The sequence below is a fragment of the Cervus canadensis genome, chromosome 23 (genome assembly GCF_019320065.1).
Source record: "Cervus canadensis isolate Bull #8, Minnesota chromosome 23, ASM1932006v1, whole genome shotgun sequence".
Lineage (NCBI taxonomy): Eukaryota > Metazoa > Chordata > Mammalia > Artiodactyla > Cervidae > Cervus > Cervus canadensis.
The window spans coordinates 10,030,423-10,049,937 of record NC_057408.1 but is presented as its reverse complement, the minus strand read 5'-3'; the positions used below and the strand labels follow the sequence as shown (position 1 = coordinate 10,049,937).

The following is a 19,515-nucleotide window of genomic DNA, read 5'->3' as shown; positions in this document are numbered from 1 at the left end:
CAAGTCTTTCAGATGACCTCATCTCCTCTTTTAATGAAAAAGAATGAAACCCACATCAAAAATAGCTTTATGTGGTTCTGTTCCTCCTCCTGATTCCTCCATCAGTAGAGTCAGCAATGGTGGGATCACTTAGCTGAAAAGCTCCTATACTATTAATACATCATGTTAGTGTGGTTCCCAGATCCTTTTTACTTAAAGCCCATCTATTCATTTCAGAAACATTTACCAAGTCATTACCAAATTCCAGGCTGTGTGCTAAGACATGGTTTCTGCCATCAGGGGGTTCCCAGCCTCGTAGGTTAGGATATATATTTAAAAGCACACTGCTGCAGCAGTGTCGTAAGACTCATCGGAGGGCAGGGGCCCAGCTCTGCATCACGGGCAGGAAGGATCAGGTTGTCGCTTGGTAGGAGCGGTCACCTCCTGAGGACCTAGTAGCCCGAGATGCCCGAGGGGTGGGGGAGCCCTGGGAAACTCGCCACCTACCCACCCCTGTTCTCCACCACATCACCTGAGGCCTCTTACCAGACTCCTAGGTGACCGTGCGGCACACACTTCAGAAGCCACAGCTACAAGCCTGTCTTAGCCCATGTTCCCACTTTTCAGTAATGTTTTTAGTGTGACTTTGGATTACAAAGAATTTATCAGAACAGTCATTAGGTGAAGAAGCACCTTTTAATTTCACCGACATTAAACAGGTATGAGAGCTTTTAACACTCAGGACTTAAGAAGATAAGCAGTTTAAATTAGTTCTGCTTTCACAGTTCTTAAGAATTAGGACCATTGAATTTTAGGGGCTGAAAGCACCACGGAAGTCATTTAGCCCGTTACTTTTATTTTACTGCGGAAGACTGAGGCCCCAAAAGGGGAAGTGACTCAGGTATGGATACTGTCTGGTTAATGGCCAAGCTCGGATTAGAAACCAGGCAAGCCAGCAACAAGACCAGCACTCTCTGTACTAAAGATTACACTGCTGCAGCCAGCTTCCTCTCCAGCCCAGTGCTGTAGCAAATTCAAAACTGTGGCTAGTGTTAATAATACATACGTTCTATTAACTAACGGAATCCAAGAAAACTCTTTAGTTGCCCCTTGGCTCTTTGCACCATGTTGCTATCTAGTTCTGCCAGTCAGCTTTGGCGACAGGAGAGTTCATCGGGCGCTGATGTGATTCCATGGTCAGCGTGTACTGGTACATCGTAATGGAAGTAGCAGTGGTCAGAAAACTGTTTCAGTGTGGACCTCTTCAACAAATCTATGATCCCTAGAGACTTAGGCATCTTCAACCTTGTTCCTCTTGGGTTTTCAAGGATTTTCATTCCATAAGTTTCTGTCTGTATTTGAGCACATACTTCATTTCTAAGCAATTACTACCACAGTCTCAGGGACCTTAAGAGATCATCTCCATCAAAGCCCCTCTATAAATTCCCTGCCAAGCAGTGAACAATTCTCCATTAGCTTCCTTCCTCCAAGGCTGAGTAGCTCTAAATGACCACAAAGTCCATTTCCATCAAACTGTAGAAAATTCTTCCTTATGCCCAGCCCAGATTAATATCCCTGAATGTGAAGTTTTTATTTTTCTGCCCATTGGAGTGACCTGTGAATCAGCTCAACAAATACTTGAGTAACTTTCAACTGTTTGACGATAGTATGATCTTTTTTTTTTCTTCAGGCTAGACATCTGTATCTTCAAATATTTATCCTAAAGTTCTGACTCTGTCACTTTCCACCACATTCTTCCAAGTTTAAAAAGAATGCTCCCCTCAACCCCCAGGACGTTTTAGTCTGTAGAATCTCAAAATTTGAACACGGTGCCCAAGGAATCATCAGCAGGCTTAAGTGGTGGTGGTTATTCATTCATTCAGTCACATCCCAACTCTTTGCAACCCCATGGATTGCAGCACACCAGGCTTCCTTGTCCTTCACTATCTCTCAGAGCTTGCTCAAGCTCTTGTCCATCGAGTCAGTGATGCCATCCAACCATCTCATCCTCTGTCGCCCCCTTCTCCTCCTGCCCTCAATCTTTCCCAGCATCAGGGTCTTTCCCAATAAGTCGGCACTTTGCGTCAGTTGGCCCAAGTGTGAGAGCTTTAGCATCAGTCCTTCCAATGAACATTCAGGACTGATTTCCCTTAGGATGGACTGGTTGGATCTTCTTGCAGTCCAAGGGACCCTCAAGAGTCTTCTCCAACACCACAGTTCGAAAACATCAGTTCTTCGGCACTTAGCCTTCTTTACAGTCCAACTCTCACGTCCATACATGACTACTGGGAAAACTATAGCTTTGACTGTGTGGACTTGGATGGATCTATCTCCAAACCCATTCAGTATCTATCAGTACCTATTCAGATCTATCTCCAAACCCATTATGTCTTCAGTAAAGGCCACTCAGCAGCATCCTATTGGCAGTATTTGATGACATCATCATCCTGCTGCCAGATATTGCACTTGTAATCAGCAGAAATCCATCAGCCAGCCCCATGTCTGTCAGCCGGCTTTGTACACTTGCTGTTGTACCAGTACAGAACTCCACGTGATGCCTTTCAGTTTCACACGGCAGCCTTCGGTCTGTTCCAGCGTCTCCTTTAGGTCCTCGTTCAGTCACATTTTCTGTAGCTCTGCTGTTGGTAGATTCATCACGGAACACAAGGTGTGCCTCATCCCCATGAATGAGGTTTATCCAGAAAGACTTGTTCTTCTGCAACAGGAATGGGTTGGAGAGCTCATTGCCTCTCTTTCAGAGCATTTAGGAATCATCTTTTAAACTGCATGTTATAGGATTTCACCCAAGATCTTAGTCTTCAATATCATCTATCTATAGCTTCTATGTTGAATTTTTTTTCTTTAATGAGGATATTTGCCTATCTGTAGAGTTCCACCATCTCTCATAATCTCCACAATTATCAAAAATTTCTGAAAGCAGATTAGCAACCTTAACTGAAAGGTTTTATCTGTATCCACACTGTACTTTAAGAAAACTTGCGGGTGAGGGGGAGGCAGAGAGGAAAAATAACTTGAAGAAATTCTGTTTATATATATATATGTTTTAAAATTGTGTCAGCTTTGTTGAGCTATTATTAACATCTAACATAGGTAAGTTTAAGGTGTACAACACAACACTTTGATCCATGTATATATTACAAAATGGTTACCACAATAAAGTTAATTAACACCTGCCACCTGCATTCCCTAGCATAATTCAGACTTTTTTTTTAGTGGTGGTGATAACTTTTAAGAGGTACTGTCAGCAACTTTCAAATATATTATACAGTATTGTTAATTACTGCCTGCTTGCCGTATATTACCTGGAGATGGAAATGGCAGCCCACTCCAGTATTCTCGCCTGGAGAATCGCACAGGCAGTGGAGCCTGGCGGGCTACCGTCCATAGGATCACAAAGAGTCAGGCCCACCTGAAGCCACTGAGCATGCACACCGTGCATTAAGTTCCCGGAACATATTCATCTTACAGCCGGAAGTCTGTCCCCTTCAGCCAACATTCCGTCATTGCCCCCAGACCTCAGCAAGCACCATTCTACTCTCTCATTTCTTTTAGTTCATTTTTTAGATTCTGCATATTCCTGAGGATATGCAGCATTTGTTTTTCTCTGTCTGACTTATCTAGACAAGTTCTCTTGCCCTTGGACTAGTTACAGCAGTTTTAGAATCCTGGAGTTCACCATGTGATACTTCTGCATTCGTTTAAGCACCAGTCAAGAGGTTTTGAGTCCAGCCACTTACTGGCTGGAGACCACTGAGTCTCCACTAACAACCCCTGAGACAGGTGGTCCGGCAACTTGTGTGCCCAGATCTCACAGCACTGGGTCTAAATTAGGTATATCCTCTTTTTCTTCCCCTAATACCCATTTTACTCAAACTCAGGCCCTATGACCTAGAAGTGAGACAGTCCATAATTTAGAAGATACAACCTGTGCATTTTAAAAAAATAATATTACCCTCATTTTCTCAGGAAAGCAGATTTTCTGAAAAGAATCTGTGTTGTATAGATTAGAAAATACACAGATGTTTCTCCACTCATTCTGCATCGTCTCTGCTTCAGATCCTTGGGGGATACGTACATGTGTGAGAGAAAGTTTCTGAGCCCACAGGCCTTGAGCTTTGGGAGGACAGTAATATGAGTGTGTGCATAACCAACTATCATGCAGGGTGGAATGATCAAGTAACCAGAAAGAGATGTATTAATCTGTCTTTTGTTACCCGAACATTATTGACCAGAGATGTTTCCGTATTCACTTACGTAAATCGCTGGCCACGGGTGTTCGTTTCTGCAGAAATCCCCTGGTCGATAATGCGTTAAGTGACCTGAGAAGTGATTCAGGAGAAGGGCAGGCCTTGGCCAGCCTTCAGGATGGCCAGGGAAAGCTTCCTGGAGAAGGTGTCATTGAGCGCAGAGTAGAGTCAGTATTGGGTTTCAACAGAGTCAGGCTTGACGGGGCATTACAGAGCCATAGAATAAACAGGATCCAAAAAAATACGCGGAAAATCGAGGGTCCTCTGCGCCCAAATGGAAGGAGGAAAAGGGCGCGATGGTGCGGCGCGCCAGGCAGGCTGCCGTTGGTGGGAGCCCCCCTCGGAGCGCGGCAGCTCAACAACTGGCTCGCATCTTTCACGGGGGAGCCCACAGGAAGAGAGTTTTCACGTGTATTTTTTACATCCAAATTAAATCAACTCATGGAATTTTCCACCCTTAGGAATTAAAGTAGCAGCTCATGAAGTAACTCAGTTACGTCATTCATACCAAAACAGAAAACACCGAGCAACTTGGCACCGTTTAAAAGCCAAGCCTAGGCCTTGGCCATTTTATTATTTTTTTCAAAACCTGTGGCTGTTGTGTTATTTTAACTTTTATTGGGGCTGCAAGCTTTTTTTTTTTCCAAAATCAAAAGTATCTTCATTGCTTAGAAAACAGAAGTGTAAAATGGATTTGAAATAAGAAGAGGGTTTCGGCAAAGCAGCTTTAGGAGTGAAAACTGGGGGTGGGGGGGAGGGGAGGAAGAAGCTTTAACGTTGAATTTCTGAAATGCAAGGATTCCACCAAATTGGTTGACATTCACAGTTGTGCATAATGGTAGCTTCCTCTAGATCCATAAATCAACTCAGAACTATCAAGTTGAGTTTAACCAAAAGCTCTGTCCAATATTAGTTAAATGAGATCTTTTGCATTGTCCTGATACAATAGCCACATTCATTTTCAAGCACTTAATTGGATGTATTGTCAAAAACCACAGTGTTGAATTTCCACATTTTAATTTCACATTTGCCTGCTCCCCGGCTTCTGCGCAGGGACGGGTCTGGTTTGGAGCTGCAAGTGTGTGAAAGTTACTGGAGAACGGTCGTCTCTGGGTAATGTTTCTATAAGCCGCCCAAAAATTTTCCCCCTGTAGTCTAGATGGGGAACAGCTGGTTTTTGTTTAAAAAGCTGTTTTGCGAAATGTCTGAATCTTGAGGTGTAGAACTGAGGTCACCAGTAAAAGCAGGTGCTCAGAGACAAGTGAGAAGGACTCTGGGGCCGGCTGGCCCTGTAATCTTCTGCAGGGTGTTTCCTATTAGAGGAAAAAGTGTTGAAGTTGGCTCCTTTATTTAGGACGCAAACTGATAAAGTAATCGCATTAGCGAGGCTGTTAGAAATTGAGCATCTTTGAACATAGCCAGTGCTCGAGTGTGAATAACTAGCTCCCTCTGAAATGGCTGTTTCCCTCCCAAGCCTTCAAATACAAAGGTCCAAGGCTTTAACTTACGTTAGGTGTTATAAGCCCTGAATTTCCTCTTTAAATATACCCGCAGTAAAAAGAACCATCATTCCAAATAAACAGCCCCAGAACTGAGTCTGTCCTCCGAGTTCACAGAGGCGAATCTCAGGAAAAGGCAGGAAAGGAACCCGAATTGGCGGGCCCGGGAGGGGGCGGCTTTGAAAAAGGCCAAGTGCAGAACATGTGGAACCACTAAAGTCCAGTACACGTCAGATATCCACCAGCCTGAAGATGAAAGGAAACGACCTCTTCCCCTGGGAGCTGGTGGTTATTAGCAGCTGTTTATCCAGTCGGGGATAGAGATTAACATTGTAATTTTTTTTTCTTTTTTTTAAAGAACTAGAAGAAAATTTGTTTGGGAAGTTGGCTCCTCATATCAAGTCACTGTGCATTGCCAAAAAAAACTTCCTTTCTCAGACTCAAGTACTGAGGTTGAGCAATGTTATGATTCTCTGAGAAACTCAGGATTACCAAAAAGCCCATCTCCATAAAATAGGAGCAGAGGAGGACAGAGAAACCAGTGGACGTCTGCCCCTGACACATTCCCTTGAACTCTGCCCCGTGAAGCTGGCTGTTGAGTCTGGTACCTGTTCTCAGCCTGCCTCCACGTGGGGGTCTTCTCCCACCCCCTGCCCCACTGCCCCCCTCCCATCCCCCAAATTAATCTTTGCCACTCTGAGTCCTGTGCAGATGGATTTTGCACATGCCTGCTGCTTGTAAATACCTTTTCATGGCATATTGGGGGAACTCTGCAGAGCTTTATTCTCAAAAAAAAAAAGAGCTGGATATTGGTATTTTTCTTCCCTGATTTAATGCTACTCTTAATGTCATTTTCTTTTATTAAATCCTTTCTTTTGCTTTTGATCTTATTTATAGCAGAGCCACTGGTCATATGGAAACTATTATTGTATAGCTGGGAGATGAAAGACTTCATTGCAGTTAAATAAGAGTGAATCATTTGGGCCAATAATACACACATACAGTGAGGTACCATTTGTATCCAGAATGCCCTATGTTGTTCACTTTGTAACAGAGCCACTGAGGTTTATAAAGGGCTTTACCAAAGTCTGCTTTTTTTCCAAAATATGTCATCTGACAGTATGGAAACAGGTTGATATGCAATCCTTAGGTACTTCATATACATATATATATAGGCATATACATATATATATATATATAGGCACTTTTTGTAAAAATAGGAACTTTCATTTAAAGTTGAGATGTTAATTAATATTAAATGTCAGGGTTTTTGTTTTTTTTTAAAGACTATATTTAGATAATCTGTATCAAAATTCTACCCATCTTTCGAACCCTGTCTACGATACCGTTTTCTTCTTGAAGTCGTCTCTGGTTTCTCCATCTGATATGATCTCATCCATCCTTTAAAACCCTACATGACCTTATACTCCATTATGACATTCATCTTATTTTGCCTTATACAGTATTTTTTATATTAATCCACCGTTAAGATGTAAGAGGCTATGAAGTAATAGACACATCTATCTTTTATTATTTTTTCCTGCAGTGGCTTGCATATATATATAATAGCCATTCCTAAGGCCTTTTGAATTAAATGAAATGTTTATTTTTTTACAGAAAACGGCTAAACCTATATTCAACAGTACCAAAAGCTTTTAGATTTCAGAGTCTTACAGGGTATATGCCATTGGTGTCATCCCTGACCATTTAGGAAGTGCAGAACTGCACCCTGTGATATTACAGTCCTATACAAGGACCCAGTGCTTGCCCTTGGGGTGCTCACATTTCAGAAGAGGCATAGGCTTTGTGAATAGCAGCCAAACAACATCCCTGATGCGTAAGCCCTGCCCTACTAGACAATGGCCTAGAGTGATGTCCATCATTAACAGTTAGGGGAGAGCCCTCTCCAGATCCAACAAGATGTTGAGAGTCCCAGAGACCCAGGCAGACTAGGAGGAATGAGAGTAAGGGGGTCTGTGGGACAAATAGAAGTGGGTCCTGGAGGGGAAACCAGCCCTTCTGTCCCGGGGGACAGAAGACGGAAGGCTTAGCTCAGGCCTTGGGGATGTGGGCGTGAAGGCAGCAAGCAGGTAACTGAAGATGGAGAAGCAGTTTAAGAACAGGAGGGAACCAGCGTGTTCCTTTGGTGTCCAGGTGAAGGACCCAGAAGCATAAGGCATTGATAAGCTATCTTAGACTTCATCCACAGGACAGTGAAAAGCCATGCTAGGATCTTGATATGCAAGGGCTCAAGGGCAGAGGGTACAGCATTTACAAGCTGAGTATTTCAGAAGGGATGGGGAAGAAATGTTTTATTAGACAAGCTTCTTTACACTTGCATTGCTTTTCCAAATATGTTACGATCAGCAGGTGTTACTTGCATAATAAGAAAAGGGTTTTAAACATAAAGGCCTGATTCTTTCCCCGTAGAGATCATTACAGAGTATTGAGTAGACCTCCCTGTGCTGTACAGTAGATTCTTATTACTTATATGTATAGTAGTGTGTATATATCAGTCCCAGTCCTCCAGTTTATCCCCCTTTCCCCTTGGTAACCATGTTCGTTTTCTACATCTGTGACTCTACAAAAAAGTGGGTAAATGTATATGGGTAACTGATTCACTTTGCTATGTAACAGAAACTAACACAGCTTTATAAATCAACTAAACTCCAATAAACATTAATTTATTATTTTTTTTTTTAATGAAAGCCTGTTAGTAAAGGATAAATCCCTAGTAGTAGGCTTCTTGGGCTAGCTATGGAGCACTCTGTGTGCCGGGCAGGCTGACACAGGTGTGTGTATTCTGCAGGGACCAGAAATCCCAGGACGTATCAAGCATCCAGTTGTCTTCTCCTTCACTCTGGCAAAAGAAGCTGCTTATAAGTCACTGCACATTTGCACCATCACCTCTGTGCTACATGAGCTTAGTTCACTCGGCTTGGATTAACTTTAGTTCCCTCCATCCTGCTTACTCACTGCTCCCCAGGGCCAGGAAGGGACAGAATGGACTCTGCTAACCACCCCCCCACGGTCCCCGCCTGATGGGCTGCCTCCAGTCCTAGTTTCCGGTGTAGGAAAGTGATGTCAAGTATTGGGGGCAGAGGGTGGGGATACAGAGGAGAGAAATGAAACAGCTTTAATAGATGAAACTTATGAGTTAAGGGGGAAAAAAAAAAAGATGAACTGAAATCACATAGCTGCCATTTGCATTTCTCAAACTCGATCACAGAATCATTTATTTTTAACCATTTTGGTGGACATCATGAGAGTTTCAGCCCGGCTGACCCCGTGACAGGTTAACACTGCCAAGGTCAGGGTCATTTAAATCATGCTCGAATCCTCTCGAATGTTATTTTATCATCTGGGGAATAAGCATTAAATTCATTTCCAAGAATTGCCCAGTAAGAAATTACCTTCCATTTTCAGATAAAGCATAGTTGAAGCTGTGAGATTTCTGGGGAGGGGAAAAAATTTTTTTTTTTTTTAAGAAAATTAGGTTTTCTCCCAGTGAACATTTTAAGAATTGAAATCCAAACTAAAGAACTGAATCCAGATCTGACTTGAGTGAAAAGTCCTCTCAGTGTGTAATCACATGAATTTTAAAAAATGGTCTGATAATTTTTTAAAACTGAGGAATATGGAAATTATATTCGTGGTTGAAGGGTCTCCCAGACACTACAGCTTTTTCTCACACGAAAGAGCTGGTTTGCAGAGCCTACTCTCATTTTCTGCAGAATTCAGTGCCTCTGATACTATTTCTCAATATCTACCACTGCTATTTCATGAACTTCCGAGTTCCCATCTGTGAGCTATTAAAGTTTGCAAGACCACTTCCCACCTCGGTAAAAGATGCCCCTTTTGGACTCAGTGGTATTTTTTGCACATTTGAGAAAATGTTTGCTTTCCTCTGTTATGACACAGATCTGGCAAGATAATTGAAACTGAAATCTAGCACTCTCTGACTGTCATGTATAATTGATATTTCATGAGGAGATTACAGTTCAGACACCAAAACTGTTTTCTCTGTCAATGGGTGTCTAATTACAGTAAAAAGCCCATCAACATTTTTTTTTAATGATTATGGCAAAACAAGAGAAAGTTAAAAGAGAGAAAAGTAAAAGTTACCAGGACTTTTTTTCTGGGCCCATTCTCTTGTTGTTATTTTCTTTCTTTCTAAAAAAACACCTCTGTCAGAAGGAAATTTTTGAACACGATGCCATTAATTACAGACTTTCATTTTGAGATACCAAAATGTTTCTAACAGCATTTCTGGTTTTGTGTCACTATCTCTGGATCTAAAAACTGATGACAAGTTTCCTAAAGTTCCCATCCTACACTCTTTTAGAAGGATTATGGTAGAGGAGAAGGGACTGCGGTCTGAAAGCCTGTTTGAAGCAGTTATCTCTGGAGATAACATTAACAAGGATTGAATAACTGCCAAATGAAATTTAATACATTTTCCCATCCATGCAATAGGCCTCTTAAATACAACAGAATAATTACTTTCACAATACTCCCTGGAAACAAAGAGAGCAGAAACACTGAATGCCTTTTTTGTTTGTGATGTCTGTTGTGAGCGTGAGGATCAGGAGAAGGATGTTTACCAGGGCACTCCACGTACCCCCGCATAAAAACAGCATTGCCAGCAGCCACCTCATTTGAAGTTGCATATCTTTTAAATCTGTTTATGTTGGAGGAGTTGTGGCAGCTATTAAATTTTGTAATTTAGTTAGACATCTTGGCCTTGGCTTGAGTTTGGTGGACTGTGATGGTTTTTCCCCTCTATGATAAAACTAAAATTATTTTCGTATCTGCATCTACATACACACACACACACACACACACACACCCTGAGAGAGAGTTGTAAAATGGAAACTTCTGCAGGTAGCCCCATTTGCCCCTTAACTCTGTTCCCCTCCTTTGTACGAGTGCATATGTGAGTGTGTGTATATGTGTGTGTGTTAACTCAAGTCAGTCGTGTCTGACCTTCTGCAACCTTATAGACTGTCACCCACCAGGCTTCTTTCCATGAGATTCTCCAGGCAAGAATAATGGAGCAGGTTGCTGTTTCCTTCTCCAGGGGATCTTCCCTACCCAGGGATTGAACCCAGGTCTCCTGCGTTGGCAGGCAGATTCCTTACCACTGGACCTCCGGGCATGCCCAACCAGACTGGGGGAGGGGGACATCTGATCCCAGGCTGGCCTGTTCATGGGATGGTCCACGTCTGCTTCAGAATGGTGAGCCAGGCCCTCAGATGATCTCAGCATTCTGAACTCAGAAATACTAAAACAAAGAGGGAGTTAGGGGCGGGTTCAGAACCTGGAAGGATGTAGTGGAAGCTCCTGTGGAAGAAGAGTACAGGGTGCAGTCCTGAGTGGCCAGAGGCCAGAGAGAGAGGTACCAGCAGAAGTGGGCGAGAAGCTGGCATGGCCCCTGGGGAACAAGAGATGGCCTTAGGTCCCAGGAGTTCTCCAGGCCCTAAACTTCAGTCACCAAAAGCTTCCTGTTTGTGGCTGAGTAATATTCCATTGTACATATGTACCACAACTTCTTTATCCATTTCCATTCATCTGTCATTGGACATCTAGGTTGCTTCCATGTCCTGGCTGTTGTAAATAGTGCTCCAATGAACACTGGGGAGCATGCGTCTTTGAGAAGTGTGATTTTTCTCAGGGTATGTGCCCAGTAGTGGGATTGCTGGGTCATATGGTAGTTTTATTCCTAAGGAACAAATTTGAGTCTGTTCTAATGAAGAGGATGAACCTAGACCTTGTTATACAGAGTGAAGCCAGTCAGAAAGTGAAAACCAAATATACTATATTAACAAATACGTACATGGAATCTAGAAAAATAGTACTGCTGAACCTATTTACAGGGAAGAAATGGAGACACAGACATAGAGAACAGTCTCGTGGACCCTGTGGGGGAAGGAGAGGGTAGGACAACTTGAGAAAGTAGCATGGCATGTGCACACTGCCATGTGAAATAGGTAACGAGCGGGGATATAACAGGGAGCCCAGCCAGGTGCTGTGGGATGACCTAGAGGGATGAAGGCGGCCGGGTATGTATATAATGACGACCGATGCGCGTCGATGTGTGGCAGAGACCACCACAGCATCGTAAAACAATTATCCTCTAATAAATGAAATAAAAAAACAAAAAGAAATCTTCCTGTTAAATATCCTTTTACCTGAGCAAGGTGGAAGGAATTTCTGGTCCTTGTTGCTAAAATCACTGCAGTAAATTGATCATGCCATGAAAATTCCACCAAGGATGGCTGTAAAGCCCCACACGGGCCAGGGCCCACATCTAAGTTATTCGCCACCGTCCCCAGCACCTCGCAGAATGGCCAGCGCCAGCTAGATTAGGATATCTTTGCTGAATTAATAAAGGTACTCTCTGATCAATTAGCAGTTATTGAATAATGTTTATAGTTTAGTTCTGTCTTCTGCGTTTACCATAGATATATCTAAAACCATATTGTATCTGACTGTAAGAAGACTCTATTGTTAAAGACTGCAAAAAAAATTTACTATCAGTATTGATAAAGCTGTTTTCATGGACTGCCTTTTAACTTCATTGCTTATCTAGATGAAAACGTTCTCAAAATAGGACTTTAATGAAATATGGATTTTCTGGGTGCCATCCTTAGAATTGATTTGTAGGTTAAAGGAATCTGCTTTTTTCCTAGCTACATTATTATATATTTGTAAGTGGGCAAATCTTGACTCTCATATATACAGATGGCAGTATTGGTTTTTCCGTCTATTTCTGAGTTACTCTGTTGATGGGTTTGTGCTGGCCATTCACTGTGGTTTTTTTCCTCATCTCTCATGTGACCAGAAATGATGTTTCTGAGGGAGAAGTAAATGGGGTTAGGAAGTGCTGTCTGTGGCCAAGGAAGCAAGCAGAGCAAAGCTAATTCTTCAAATTGGAATATTATTCCATAGACACGGGCGATGGAATGGATCCTGGAGAGTCAAGCTAATTAGATGGATCCATAGATCTAGACCTATCATTGTTGATCCATTTGTTCCTGAAATATACACAGTTTACAAGAGAGACCTTCTAATATCACAGATAATGTTTTCAACTTCCTTTATGAAAAAGAATGTATTATTTCAGGGCTCTAAGGTGATCTTTAGAAAATTAGTTAGGTAACATCCGTGGATAAAAGCCAAAATCTAGTCAGAACCACCACCTTCTCAAACATATGTATAGATCATTTAAGATTTCGCTGTCATTCTGCAGGAGAAAGATTTAAGGCCAAGTGGGTATGAACAACATAGAGACAGAGCGCGAAGAGGACCGTAAGTGAGAGCAGCTCGACTTCCCAGGTTTCTTACACTGTGTAGACTCTTATTTGTATGTAGGAGGCAAGTATTTTCAGCTAAAACACCTAACGGCGTCAATAATCATTGTGTACCTTGGTGTACCAACCGTCTTGCATACTACTACTCCTTGCAATAAACCTGAGATTTATCCACTGTCACTTCCAATCTTATTTTCTCCATTTTGGGTTTGAGTAACTTACCCAAGATTATTTAACAAGTAAAGAAACCAGTTACAGTTAGGATCTACATATTTTTAACTCTCATATTGTGTTAATTTTCACTTAGTTATGCTGTCTATCATATTAGTTGAGGCAGAGAAAATAGGTTCTTTTAAAGGTGTGTGGGTTTAAAGGTTCTTTTAAAAACTAAACATGACCTAGAAGGGAAAAAAATTTTTTCAGGATTAATAACTGAATATGTTTTAATTGAAAAGCAATGTCTTAACCTTGAATTGCATCTCACTTGCCCACAAAGAAGGCTTGAGGGTTTTAACAGAATGATGCTAAAATATTAGGAGGGTATGGGAATCTCCGCCATGCTCAGATTGGTGGTTACCTTCAGTGATTCCAACTTAGACTCATTCTTTGTGGAAAGAAATGTAATCCACTGGGAAGGCCAGTAACTATGAATCAGCAGTTGGATAATTATTTAGGTTATACTGATTAACAGTCTTAAAGAGCTACCATTTGATCAGGGCCTGTAAAATTCATGCTTGCAAGTTGACATCTTAGAATGAAAGGATAGTCATTGATTGAATCAGTCTTCTACTTGCACAAATATAAAAATGGAAAAAAGCTATCACTCTTTGGTATGAAAGGGAATGAAAACATACACAAAGAATGAGAAACGGTTGCAGGGAACTGGGTGGGCATGGTCTGCCCGTAAGAGATGAGGCTTCAGTTACAGATGCAAGTCAGGAGAGGCATGGCTAGTGTTAAATATTAGTGAAAAGGGCTGACACTTATTCCATGGATGGAAGTTAAATCCAGGACCAGTGGGTGCAGTGTCCAAGGAGGCCAACTTGTGGTGGAGATGGAGAAGCTGTTTTGGAAGATAATCAGGTTCTTAATGTATCTGAAGCGCCTACATATCAATAGGAACTAACCACCTTCCAGACTGTTCTGGGAAGGGACAGACAGCCCTGGACTCCGGATCTCTCAGCTGCAACATTCATTTAAACTTCCAGGTGCTCCTGAGTCCTTAAATCCTTTGCTCTTCTTGTAGTATTTTAACTTTTTTTTTTTTAATCATTTTAAAATTACTTTTAAAAAATTATAAAAAACGTGGAGTTGGCTTACAGTGTTGTGTTAATTTCTGCTGTCCACTGTATACATATATATACATTCTTTTCCATATTCTTTTCCATTATGTTTTATCACAGGACATTGAATGTGTTTCCCTGTGCTATACAATAGGACCTTGTTGTTTATCCATTCTCTGTATGATAGTTTTATTCTTGCTGTATTTTGAATCTCAGCAGTTAGTATGATTTATATGGTCCTCCCCCTTCCCCCTGTATTATTATCTTCTGCATTGTTTTGGAGCCTGTAAAGGAGACACTTCATACTAGGCTGTCTTGAGGTAGCACATGCTTCATTTGGTTCTGTGCATTTTATTGTTGCAGTTCAGATTCTTATTGTTGCACTTTGCCAAAATACTCTTTTAGAACACTGGGTAGCAAAAGAGTGAAGATTTTGCTTTGTGGTTTTCTATTTCTGATTGGGAGAAAATGTACACTTTTTGATTTGTAGCAGTATAAATTCATGGAGAGATACTTTTTAGTGTTAGACCCACTGTCCTGCATCAGTGTTCACCTAACAATACACTAACAAATAACTACTTGGAAATGCCAGTGAAACTTTACTCATGTTCCTCTTGGTTTCCAAATGCTCAATGGTCTTACTTGGAGGAGTTCACTATACAAGTCAGCTATTGCTGTCTCAGTGCCATAGGTCCAACACCTCTGGACCCCAGAGTAGGTAGTAGTAGTTAATAAAAAAAAACTCAGCAGTATTTTTTTTTTTTTCAGACCAAGTCATCATGCTGTACTCTATAATTTTATTCTTGGAGGCATCGAGAGTGTTTACAATATGGTGTCTGTCGAGGATCAGAATAGTTTAAAAAAAAAAAAAATGGAAAAATGTCCAAACATCTTTGCGTGGCAATGATGGCATTACTGGTGTGTTTAATAAAACCTTTATTGGTACATTTTCCGGTATGGTGGCATTGGCAGAAACGGTCCCCCTTTGGATTTGGAACTCAGCAGCTGATGAAATACAGTAAACATTAATTTGGAATGGGCTGCCAGTTTTGGAAAGCCAGGTGACATTTTATTATATTTGTACCGAGCAGGGGCTAGGTCCCATACTGCCGTAGCTTCCGCTGTCAGAGGCTTAGCTGGCATTATGGAAAAAAAAAAAACATGGCAGGCCTGAGAATCTTATCCCCTGAAATGAAAGTCGAATGCCAAATTGAAATTCCTGTAGGATTTCCGATAGCAATGGGGGAATTGAGAAGCCCACAATTAAGCATATGGGCATTAAGATAATTGTCAGATCTGTTGGCGGACATGATAGAAGGCAGATGGGTACGAATCAGTACGCTCCACCGCAGCACCCTGGGAGACAATTTGACGTTTTACCTGCCTGAGCTCCTCTGCCATATTTGTCACTGGATGTACAGCACGGCATCTTACTGAGCGTTAAATGTTTGTTTTTTTTTCCGCCGAGGACTGTAGCTGCATGTGTGGTCCTTCAGCGCCCTCTAGTGAAATGCATTGGGGAGTCTTGGTTTTTCAAAGGCTGGTCTCCCTTGCTCGGGTCCTTGCGGCCGCACCTCTGACGCCCGCTCACCGCCGCGGTCCCTCTCGCCCTTGCAGGTCGGGGCCCATCGTGAGGACGGCGTGGCCCTGCGAGGCAGCCACTCTCTCGTCCCGAACCAGGTTCCGGTGCCACAGCTGCCTGTCCAATCGGCCACCTCCCCTGATCTGAACCCACCCCAGGACCCTTACAGAGGTAGGTCCGCTCAGCGGGACACGGCTCATCCCCCTGAAACGGCAGGCCCCGTGTGCCGGCGCTGCCTCCTTGGCATTCATCCCTCGGGAAGCACTGGCCCATAACCACTAAGGCATTTTGGTACCAAGATGGTAAGGAAATGGGACAGGCTTTTGAACGTCGACGGCTAATTGTGTTCCTTTGGTAACTGTTTTCCTCCAGCGTCCTCTGAAACCCTGCTCCTGTTTGCAGCAGGGGATGAGACCAGATACTGATGAGAGGAAATGTGATTTTAGCTATTTCCACATTGCGCTCATCCAGATCCTTTAATGTGGTTAGTCGTAGCCTGACAGTGATGTTTCCAAATGAAGAGGAAGGAAGGAAATGGGTTTTTGTTGCTTAAGATGGAAGGAAATGTAGGTACATTTCAAAAATGGGACTTTGGTCGGATGAGTCATCTGGCCCCGTCCTGACTGCCCCGTACCCCTGACTCCTTTCGGCTTTCCAAGACCCCAGGTGGCTGGGCCACAGGAGCAAGACCTGGGTCCCAGGTCCCTCTGCAGCTGGCCGGCCCGGTGACCAAGAGATGCTTATGTAACACCTCGTTGCCCTCACATTGAGAATAAAAACATGCTAACGGTGCCACAAGAATGAATATGTGTAAGCATTTTTGTCCAAGTACTAAGCATTTTAAGAATCTGAGTGTTAACTGTATTGTGGGTATGCCTGCCCATTTTTATCTGAATAGTCAGACTTTGATGGCCCTTTCTTTTAAAGAGCCTTTGGGTTTTCTTTGTCTTAGGTCAACCCTTCTTATTGTGTACAAGCATGACCTGAGGATGTTTGTTGTTAAAATGCTGATTCTGATTCAGTTAGTCTGGGATTCTGCATTTCTAATGGGCTTCCAGGGGATAAGCATACTCCTGGTCCCCTGATCAGATTTTGAGGGACAAGATTCTGGACCCCATAGATTACAGGTGAAAGGAAATACTGAATAGACACACTTCTACCTTAGAAATAAATGATTGCCTTTGGGCCACATTTTAAAATATATTGTGATCTTGGAAAGTTGAGCAGTGGAAGAGCTAGAAATGTCTTCATTGAGCTGCTTTCCATATGTACCATTTTTAAACACTGATTACTCCTCGAGGATAAGAGAAGCCTAATTTCAGAATATCATTAGGGTATCTATTGAAGTCTTGACTGTACATATTTAGTGTACTCCCTGGGAATTATATTTTAAGGACATTTTTCTATTAAATCATTGCATATGGAAGAAACTCAATATAATAGCTGATATTTACTTGGGTTCTTAATCAGAACATTGAGGTGTGTGATTTTCATGATTATGATTTTCATTGCAATTAAGTTGATGTTTTGTAGACAGTGAAATTACCATCTACTCCAAAAGATTGCAAAATAGAATTTAACCTCAGAGCCAATGCAGGGATAACTTGTTTCTGCAGGTGCATTTTTGAAACTTCACCAAAGATGAGGAGAAAAGTGACATCACACAGTTAGTTGGGCAGCCTGAAACGTATAGCCGGCAGCCCTCCAGCCGGGCTGCATGTCTGCGCCTCAAGGCTCTGGTGTCACCTACCTCTTTCATTTGTCTGCAGGCATGCCACCAGGCTTGCAGGGCCAGAGTGTCTCCTCCGGCAGCTCTGAGATCAAATCCGACGACGAGGGTGATGAAAACCTGCAAGACACGAAATCTTCCGAGGACAAGAAATTAGATGACGACAAGAAGGATATCAAATCCATTACTAGGTCAAGATCTAGGTAACAGTATATAATACTGTCGCTTCATTTAATTCCTTTATTGGACTTTGATGAAGTGAACAGAACAGGAAGAAACAGTATTCAGTTTTTTCCTGGAAGGTAAATCTGCAGCTAAAAACGAAAATGGAAAGGCTTGCTCTAGAGGCACGAACGTATCGTTTGAGATACCTGTACTCTAGGAAAGCCGAAACTGCCTTCGCATTTATGAATTTGGACCCAATGCTGATGACACACGGCAAAAACAATTTATCACCAATTTAAATACAAGCAGTCGATTTGTAAGACTGCTTATTCTACAAATTTGGTCAAAAATATTCTTCCGAAAATACTTCTAAAAAGAGATCCTATTACTATTGAAAACTCAATTGATGTATGTGCAGTTGTAACTTTTTTCTTACCTTGAAAGTGAGAAAGTACAGATTTCCCAGCCTAAGTCTACACATGTTGATATATATGTATAAGAGCAGTACCTATGTTGCTAATTTTTTTTCTCTTGACTACTCCTTTCTACAGAAAATGCAACTGCAGGAAAATAGCTTCTGATCAGTTTTCTCAGGTCCCCAGTATCTTTAAATTAGAATCTGTCTCCTTGAACTGTAATCTGATAAGCAAATGGACTTTTTTTGAACATCGTGAGACGCACGTTGTTTGCCTCAATGCTCTTGGATAGTTTTTATTTGGAAATTTAATGAGCTGTACTACAACAGTACCTCCCTTTATAAAAAAATATTTGTTTGGCTGCCCTGGGTCTTAGTGTGGGCCTGTGGGATTTAGTTCTCTGACCAGGGATCAGACTCAGCCCCCCTGCGTTGGGAGCACGGAGTCTTAGCCACTGGACCAGCAGAGAAGTCCCAATACCTCCCTTTTAGAGGCTGTCTTTCTCAAGGTTATGCCTAGGGTCCTTTAGGAATTAAGGACATGCCATCTTTTCATACTGCCTTTGTAGTTATAAGATACATTTTATTACTAAGTTCTACCACAGTTTGGAAAATTCTGGAAGCTTCGAGCTTATACCTTTCCACCATCACTGTGGTTTCCTGGCCCTTGGCCATTTCCTGACTCTTGCTTTGGAACGATAAGACGTTCCAAGGAGGGCCTTTCACATCCTTAGCAGTTTCTCTGTTAATTCAGTCAACTCTTGGTAACTTAACTAGTGGCCATAACACATGTATTATCAATTGATCCCTTGAAGTCTCAATGCAGCATTTAAACTTGCTGTTAAGAACCTTCTTGTTTTAAAGGTCACTCTCTTGACATTCACTTAGGCCTCCAAAACTGTTGTCTGGCAAGGCTTTCCAAATCTAGGCAGTTTTGTTTGTATAAACAGCTTATAAATGGATAACCAATTCTCATTCATTATTGGCCTGAATACACTTGGAAAACAATTTCCCATTTTCAGCCCCACTTTGGAAAAAGTGTGACACATGTTTGCTGTGTAAAAACATTACCCAAATTTTTACCTTCAGGACAGGACCAGCAGAAACTCAACTCTGTTCTCATTTTGCTTGTTACATCCATTTTTTGTGGTGGGCTGTGGGCGTGAATTCATAGTCACCTTGAATTCCTTGGTGTTGGCCAAGGTCATGGATGGGAGAGAGAAGGGCCGGCAGAGGAAGTGAGGAAGAGAATCAGATGGCAGAGAAAGAGAGAGCTTCCTGA

The 19,515-nt window shown here is 42.1% G+C and overlaps 1 protein-coding gene across 27 annotated transcripts in view; it reads left to right on the top strand.

The window, feature by feature from the left end:
- The window catches only part of TCF4 (transcription factor 4), a 377,287-nt gene that overhangs the window by 350,037 nt on the left and 7,735 nt on the right, over positions 1–19,515 (top strand). For 19 of the 27 annotated variants that reach the window (XM_043443717.1, XM_043443727.1, XM_043443737.1 and 16 more), the window contains 2 exons: positions 15,960–16,095; positions 17,694–17,856. In XM_043443717.1, the coding sequence (XP_043299652.1) occupies positions 15,960–16,095; positions 17,694–17,856 (299 nt within the window). The remainder of the gene's footprint in view (positions 1–15,959; positions 16,096–17,693; positions 17,857–19,515) is intronic. The other 8 variants (XM_043443728.1, XM_043443722.1, XM_043443723.1 and 5 more) reach the window with 1 other exon arrangement.